A 9,150-nucleotide genomic window follows, 5' to 3' on the forward strand; every position below is an offset into this window, starting at 1 on the left:
GAGTAAAGGAAACTGTTAACAGTGGTTGTAGCTGCAATTAAAAAAGTAATGCAAGACTTTTTGTCAACGTTCCTACTAGTGATGGGACGATTCCCAATATTACCGATTCTGTGCTAAATTCCCAATTCCGGTACAATTACCGATTCCGATTCCGATTCTTTATAAATCTCTAATTATTTAACTGTAAGACCGTTATTTTCCCCGATTTTCGTAAAAACACATATTAAATATGCAGATATTTTCCTAAACGTAAAAATAAACTTAATTTAAAGATCAATAAATATTTATTATTTTACCATTATTACCAGCAATGGAAGATTTTGCTTTAAACAAAATCAAAAACAAAAACAAAAGACAATTAAAAGAATCGTTTTGGCATCGGAAAATTGATACGAATCTTTTCGATCCTAATACCGATCCCGATACCCCCAAATCTTCCGATTTTTTCGATTCCCAATTCCGATTTCGATTAATCGTCCCAACACTAGTTCCTACGACATTCTAAATTACGACCTGTTCAATTCGGTTCCAACACCTCGACTGCCCTGCCCTCTCGAATTTAGTCTTTTATTTAGGGGGGGGGGCGAAGCCTCATTGATATGCAAATCAATGCACATAAAACTACAGTAGTTAGGTAAATACTTTTTGTGAATGTTTTACAGGGAGAGGGAGAAGCATAATATGGAGCTCAGTCGAGCACCTGCCAAAATAGGCAATAAATCTCCAAGCCATGTCAGACATGCTAGTTATTCTTTGTGAGATGCGTGTATAAATAATGCAATGCAATATTTTCTCTTTTTCTCTGTTGTTCAGGGTACCGGTGGGAGGATGGTCGCGACTGTTGCCCTCGTTCTTGGTGGGCTCCGAATGAGCCGAATAATAACGACACATGTGTACGACTTCGCATGTTCAACAATACATGGGTATTATACGATATGAAGTGCAGCATGATGTATGGATTCGTTTGTTCAAAACCTGGTAAGTAAAGTTGTCGACAGTAGCTGAGGGCGACTCGAAGGTTCTCTTGATATTAGCTACTACACCGAAGATGTAAGAAAGGGCGCCACTCCTTTCCCAGGATTACCAACCTTACACTTGATCCGTATTTTATAAGTTTTTAACAAGGCGCACAAAGTACTGTTTTTTTTTTTTTTTTTTTTTTTTTTTTAGTATCAGGTTAACAAGAAAGTCCTTGCGGTTTTTAACTTTTAAATCCAGATGAACACATCTCGGTTGAAACAAAAATTTATTGATCGAAATAAACACCATCAGAATTAACGCACTTTTGCCAATGCAAAACAAGTGTATTTATGCCAGTAACGTAAAAATATCTCGCGTTTTAGTTCCGATAACGGCGCTGAAGGCGTTTTTGATATCGCTTAGGTTTTTGAAGCATTTCTCACGCAGAAAGTTGTCGAGATGCTTGAAAAAGTGGTAGTCGGTAGGTGAGAGGTCTGGAGAGTATGGCGGATGAGGCAGAGTTTAGTAGCCCAATTTGTTCAACTTCTGCAGGGTCGGCTTAGCAACGAGCGGTCGGGCATTGTTGTGAAGGAGAATTGGACTGTTTCTGTTGACTAATGCTGGGTATTGTTGTCGAAGTTTCTGATGCATTTCATCCATTTATTGACAATACTTCACCGCCATAATGGTTTCACCTGCATTACAAAAACTGTAATGGATGAGGCCGGTCGCAGACCACCAAACAGTCAGCATGACCTTCTTTTTGTGTAACTCTAGCTTCGGGAAGTGTCGTGGAGCTTCGTCGGCGTCTAACCACTGAGCTGAGTGTCGCCGATTGTCATAAAGAACCCATTTTTCATCACAAGTCACGACCCGGTCGGGAAAAGGGTCGTTCTTCTTGCGTAAAAGAAAGGAAGATAACACTTCGTAACTGCATTTCTTTTGGTTGTCGTTCAAATCATGAGGCACTCATTTATCAAGTATTTTTTTGTCTTTCCAATCTCTCTCAAATGGTTGGAAACCGTCATATATGCTACATCTAATTCAGAAGCAAGTTCTCGAACAGTTGTGCATGGATTGTCTTCGGCAAAGGCTCTTAATTGATCGTTGTCAACATCTGATGACCGACCACTATGCTCACCATCTTCACGAAATTTCTTAGATCATAATTGTCGTGTGCATTCAATAGTGGTTCCTAGGTCAAACACTGTTTCAGCAGCGTTTCGGCCTAGCTTGAATTGAAATAAAAAAAATGTGCGAATTTGCTTTTTCTCCATCTCGTATTCAACGTTCTGAAAATCTATATATAAATACGATAGTATGTGTGTTATTTTCTGTGTCGCGCTTACATCCGAGTCGTTTAATTGTTATGTAATTCATTTCTTACCATAAATAACTCTACCAAGAATTCTTTATAAGTTCTATTATAGCTGATTGCACTTAAGTCATATATATATTTTTTATAAATAATTTTATCAAGAATTCTTCATATGTTTTGGTTTTGGTTTCGATTATAACTGATGGCACTCCAGTAATCTATTATTTTTATAAATAATTTTATCAAGAATTCTTCATAAGTTTTAGTTTCGGTTTTGATTATGGCTGAAGGAACTCAAGTTATATATATATATATATATATATATATATATATATATATATATGTATATATATATACACGAGCAAATAGTTAATAAAACATGTTAAAAACACTTTGAAAAAGAGTTAAAAACATATTTAATCTGAAAAGGAAACACTTTATAAGTGGATAGTCCTTAATCCGCGGAGTTTCGAAGAAATACTTTCCTTCTCATCAGAGAGTAGGAATTAGCAAAATGCGGGATCGGATTTTGCATAAAAAAGTATTTGATGGAACAACAAGTAAGTCAAAGATATTACTTGATAACAAAAAAGTGAAGCAGAGGAAATATGGCGAAGAAAAAGGTGATTACACGTGAATGGATAGTCTGGCGAAAGATAAATAATCCAATGACGGTAAAATCCAAAAATATAGCTTCAAGAAAGTTAATTGAATTTCCATTTGCACAAGTAAAATCCAAGGAAATCCCGTAATTGGAAGATGGTCCAAAATAATCTAAAGGCCGAAATCCATGGAATAATTCACAAATATGTTCAAGGGAAAAGGTGGAAAACGCCAATAATATAAATAAAAGAAAAATAAGATACGCTTTTCACACTGCTGCCGAGACATAAATATAAATAAGAAAGATCAGGGAAGAAGAGGAAAAAAATTAAATGGCGATAGAATTAAATATAAAATAGAAAAACAAATGTCGAAATCACCCAGACAGGAAATGTTAAAAGGCGCGAAAAAAATACATAGGACAAAATAATATAGGCCAACTGGAATGTACAGGTTATTACTTAAGAAAATGTCAGCAAGAGTTGTTAAAAGACACTACATGGAAAATAAATAAATAATTAATTAATAAATTAATTAATAAATAAATAAATAGAAAATAAATAATAAATAAACAATAAATAAATAAATAAAAATAAAAATAAAATATAAAATAAAAAAATAAAAAATTATATAAGGGGAGAGGATGGCCGGTATCTGCAAATTCAGGAAAAAGCAAGAAAGTAAGTAAGTAAATGCATATAGTAAAATATAAATAAATATACATACAAGATATGAAAGTGTAAGTAGATTGATATATTAGATAGATATGAAAGTTTAAAGAATAAAACAGAAATTGCAGATAAAAAACCGGCCAAGCAATGAAGAAATAAAGAATTAAAATAAAGGATTATTAAATTATAAAGTATTAAAAAAGTATGTAGAAAAAACGATAAAGTTAAAGAAAAAAGTATATATCTATCTAAAAGGTAAAAGTAATAACTATGTAATTTCAAAATTGCCATAATTAAATTTGGACTTATGTTTATATATATATATATATATATATATATATATATATATATATATATATATATATATATATATATATATATATATATATATACACATTTTTTCATAAGTATTTATTCCGGTTTCGAATATATATATTTTTTTATTTTTGAAATCGCAACTTTATAATATATAAAAATCAATAGAACATTAACTCTATAATAATATATACAAAATCTGAAATAATTAAAATATCATATTTAAGCATATTTTATGACCGGCCTTTGCCAGGCGTTCGTGCTAGCTTAGATAAATACTTTTGCAGTTTTAACAAAAAAAAACTGCAATAATATCAGAGTATCTCCATTTACACTGGACATCTACAGAATTCCAACATCAATACATTACATATGAGTAATTCCCCTATGGAATTTCCACAGGTCCTGCTAGTATGACATAAATGATTTAAAATAATCAATTATAAAGAATGTAATTTAAATGATTAGATAGAGCGGAAAACACTCTTAAAAATGATATATAAAGTAAAGGTATTATAACAAAAACTGATTTGAAAATACATTATTTGGAATCAAAATTAAAAATTCCGCAAGAACCTTCTCGTCAACCTAATAATATAATGAGAATATTCAGTACTTTTGCAGAATAAGGGTCGTGCCATCCTCGGAATTTTCCGGGTAAAAAGAAGTTTTGTTTATGGAATTTGCGTTTATATTTAGGCATAGATAGAGACTGGAGGTATTTATTTATAGTGGTTGCAATTAGACGAGTGCTCTTTGTGAAAGTAAGGCAGTGGAATCATTAGATTGAAGCTCAGACGAGCTTTTGAGCTTTTGCCATGAAAATAAGAATAGAACAAAAAACAGACTGTTATAGTTCGTTAGAAAGCAGCCCCGCGGTATTGTGTCTTACAGACGGGCAGTTTAAGGAAAGAAACTTGGTTTATGGAATTTTTGTTTAGTTTTAAGCATTGAAAGAAAACGGAAATTATTGACAGTTGCAGCCAGACGAATATTTGTTGCGAATGTTGTGCAGAGGGAGGGGGGGGACCATAGATTGATGCCCAGGCGAGCGTGTGTCGTGAAAACAGGGATAAAGCAGACTAAGAGTGCAAATTAAATAAATGGTTACAAACACGACTTTCCATTTTTACCAAACTCTTTTGTGTCCAAATCATTTCATGGCTAAATCTGAACTTTATTAGAATAAAAGGATAATTGTTTTCAAGAAATGGAAGGTCATAACAATTAAACGACAGTCACTCGGAAGGAGAAAGATGTCAGCATGACACACAAACTAACACACACTCAGCAAAAGAAACCTTCTTATTGACATGCAATATGGCTTCCATTCTGCTAGATCTACAGCAGATTTGCTTACGGTTGTATCTCATAGGATTAGCGAATCTCTTGATGAAGGATTCCTTTCTAGAGCAATTGCCCTTGACATATCAAAGGCCTTTGATAGGATATGCCATAAAGGTCTACTTCACAAGATCTCCAGCTACGGTATAGCTAAAATGTCTCCTCAATTTTTAAATCATTTCATTCTGATAGGTTCATAAGATAGTGGTTGATGGGCAGAAATCAGAAGCTCACATTATTAATGCTGGAGTCCTTCAGAGGTCTATCCTGGGCCCAACTCTCTTCCTGATCTACATCAATGATCTTCCATGATCTGGATGCCTGGCGTTGCCTGGTCGTACAGTACGCTTAAACATGATATTTTAATTTATGCAGATTGCGTATGCATTATTACAGAATCAATCCTCTATTGATTATTATATATTGCGAATAATAATTTGCCCGGTGGATTAATTCGGAATAAAATAAATAAATAATAACGATAATGTCGTTCATCAATTTCTGTCCGTGTTTGTTTACAATATCACATCAGCTGATATTTGGGCTTGATGATATTAAAAATAGTTTTTGTTTTCTTATGGATAAAAAAGAAGAATCTTTACAGGGGGAAATATTTTACGTTACATTACCAAGGTTACACCGGTGTAACGTAAAATATTCCCCTGTAAAAATTATTTTTTTAATCTATAGGAGAAGAAAGACTATTTTTAGATCGGATTGTTTTGATTTTCGATACTTATCGAATGAATTTCTCAGCCGTTTCGGAACCTATGAGGAAGGAACTTACACACACAATGTGACTTTTATGTAATGGTGGTGATTTTTCTCCGTACATTTTTATATTCTTTCCACCTTCACACTCACCTTTAAAATGACGACATTTATAGGTTCTCGGGTATGCTGAAAATGAATATCACATTTAAATTTGAGGCACATAAGTAGTTTTCTTGATATTAAAACCTTTCTTATTCAATGTAATCTATTATGCTTTTACCAGTGCTCACGTTTTTTCAACTGGACAAATATTAATGCGCATGCGTGTTACAACTCCACCCTCCACCCCATATTAAGAAGTGCGAACGCCACTGAACTTTATTAAGTAATACATTGGAAAAAATTATATCCAGAAAATTACTCGTCTGTCCAAATTTGAATGTGATATTCGTTTTCAGCATAGCCGGAAACCTATAAAAGTCGTCATTTTAAATGGGTGTATGAAGATGGAAAGAAAGTAAAAATTTACCATTTTCTTCTTAAATTATTATTGTAAAATAGTGCGTATTTTTTTTATACATATGCAGAGACTGCATGCAGACTGCATACTTTTTTGGGACTGTGAATTTATAATGTTATTAATTGTATATTATTACAGGGTGGAACGACAAAAGTTTCACCTAAAGAAAACAACACTACAGCTTTATTTTAAAACTTTTATTGAAAAAAAAAATCAATTCAGGTAACTTGATTACGTAGTAGAGATGACATCTATTAAATGTAGCCGTCTTCAATCTTAATCACCGCCTCGATACGGGCCCGGAACTGGGAGCATGCCTTTTCCATAAGCGCCGACAGAAGCTCGGCGAATGCTCAGCGAATGCTCAGCGAATGCTCAGCGAATATTCGGCGAATACTTGGCAAATGGCGGCGATCAGGTTGGCTTTGGTGCTGTGGGAGGTTATGTTGGTGATGTTCCTCAACGTATGACCAAACGAAGTAGTCTAGCCGGTTCAGTCGTATTGTTTCTATAGACACACGCCGGCTCTTATCCATGAAATTCTTTATTTGGCCAATCAACTCTGGTGTTCTGTGTTCCTTACTCCTCTCACACCTCTCATCATCCTTTACAGACTCCCTGCCTTCCTTGAATCTCTTATGCCATTCAAAAACTGATGCTCAATTCATGCAAGATTGTCCAAAATCAATCTGAAGCGTTCCATAGTTTTGTGGCATTTTTTTTCCAAGTTAAAAAAGAATTTTATTTCATATTGTTCTTATAAAGTGTGCTCACGTCCTAATTGCATTTTTTAAATTCACCAGTCGTGAGAATCAGGCTTTAGTAGGGTTTATTCCAATTCCTGCTGTAGCTGTTCATTTGAACCCGAAATCATAAAAATTGGTCAGTCATCTCATAAGACGTATAGCAATAACAAACTGCATTTTCAAGAGTCTATAAAAATTTAAATGCTTGTACAAAAATTTCTGGAAACTTATTGAGGGCACACTTTTAAAATTGCATCCATAATCGCCGTTTTTCGCAATTCGCAGAGTGGGGTGGGGGTGGGGTGTGTGGTAAAGAACGTATACCCCGCGAATAGCGAGGGAATATTGTATTTGTTTTATTAAATACAGGATTTGTCTTTCAATTTCAGTTGAGATGTGGAAAATGGTCAACATCACCGATTATTATTGGGACGATATATGTGGAGCGGAAGTGATGCCTAATTGCGACGGATTACCATGTGAAGAGGTGTGCGATTCCCACCCAGGCTGCGATAAATTTACTCAGATGTCCAACCTGTGCATCAACGTTAAAAATGCCTCGCAGACAACTAACTGCGGTATAAATTTGAGAAAAAACATGCAGCTATTTCAACGGGAAATTCTGTGTTAAGATTAAAACGGTGCAACTTTATTCTAGTGTGTCGTCTGCCCGAATCATGTATTTTCGAACAAAGGCATTTCAGAGAAAAAACATTATTACGTACTTACGTGTCATGCAAAAATTAATATAAATTCCAAAGATTACGAAAAACGGTCCAGTAGATGATGTGCTATAATTGATTTCGGGGAAAAAAGGGTGCAGTGTATCGATAAAAAGCAAGATGGCCGACCTGAAATAGAGTGTCATCGGATTCTGCGCAAAGCAACTTAAATGAGAGAATGCAGTTATCTCCTCTGTTTTCGATTTTCTAAAGGGTTAATTTACAGTGAAATATCGCAACTTTAAGATATTTCTGTTTTTACTTATAGAAAATTTTCTGCTTGACCATTTTTCGTAATTTTTGGAATTTATACTAATTTCAGTATAACACGAAAGTACTAGTGTTGAGACGATTAATCGGAATCGGAATCGTGAATCGGAAAAAAATCGGATCTTTTTGGGGTATCGGAATCGGTATCGGAATCGGTATCGGAATCGGAAAAATTTGAGCCTATTTTCCGATGCCAAAACCGATTCCTTAAATTATCTTAAAACATCTTCCACTGCTTGTAGAAATAATAAAATAATATATATTTATTGATTTAAGCTTTCAGTATTACTAAAATCTCTAAATCATCCCCTTACAAGTGTGTTTTTACGTTTGAGAAAATATATGCACATTTAAAATGTGTTTTTACGGTAATCGGGACGAAATAACAATTTTACAGTTAAATATTTAGAGATTTATAAAGAATCGGAATTGGAATCGGAATCGGTAATTGTATCGGAATTGAGAAAAATATTGGAATCGTCCCATCACGCGTAAGTACGTAATAATATTTTTCTTTGGAATGCATTTTTTAAAAACACATTATTGATAAAAGCAAGATGGCCGACCCGAAGTAAAGTGTCATCGGATTCTGCTTAAAGCAACTTAAACGAGAGAATATCAAGGCTGAAATGAAAATTTTATATATATATATATATATATATATATATATATATATATATATATATATATATATTTATATAGTGTAAGCAAAAATAAGACTTCAAAACAAGGTGTTGGTGGCAACAAAAACTGTATTTCAATTTACGTTACAATTGTTTCCATGTCCAGTTCGACAATTTCAAGCATTATGTCGTTTGAAAATTTTCAAAACCAGCATTTCTTCAGACTTTATGAATAAGCACACTTTTGGCAATAGAGCATTTTTTTTAAGGAAGGGAAGGAAGGGGAATCCCTAGCTAGAAAGGCATGCGAGAAACATCTACGTTTAGATATATATATATATATA

The 9,150-nt window shown here is 33.8% G+C and overlaps 1 protein-coding gene across 1 annotated transcript; it reads left to right on the forward strand.

The window, feature by feature from the left end:
* Positions 1-780: 780 nt before the first annotated feature.
* On the forward strand, positions 781-8,706 carry LOC145266704 (uncharacterized). The gene is made up of 2 exons (XM_080122628.1): positions 781-978; positions 7,581-8,706. The coding sequence occupies exons 1-2, from the start codon at positions 906-908 to the stop codon at positions 7,820-7,822; spliced, it is 315 nt and encodes a 104-aa protein (XP_079978754.1). The 5' UTR covers positions 781-905; the 3' UTR covers positions 7,823-8,706.
* Positions 8,707-9,150: the final 444 nt, after the last annotated feature.

Source organism: Euprymna scolopes, chromosome 41, assembly GCF_053919585.1.
Source record: "Euprymna scolopes isolate OS-2025 chromosome 41, ASM5391958v1, whole genome shotgun sequence".
Lineage (NCBI taxonomy): Eukaryota > Metazoa > Mollusca > Cephalopoda > Sepiida > Sepiolidae > Euprymna > Euprymna scolopes.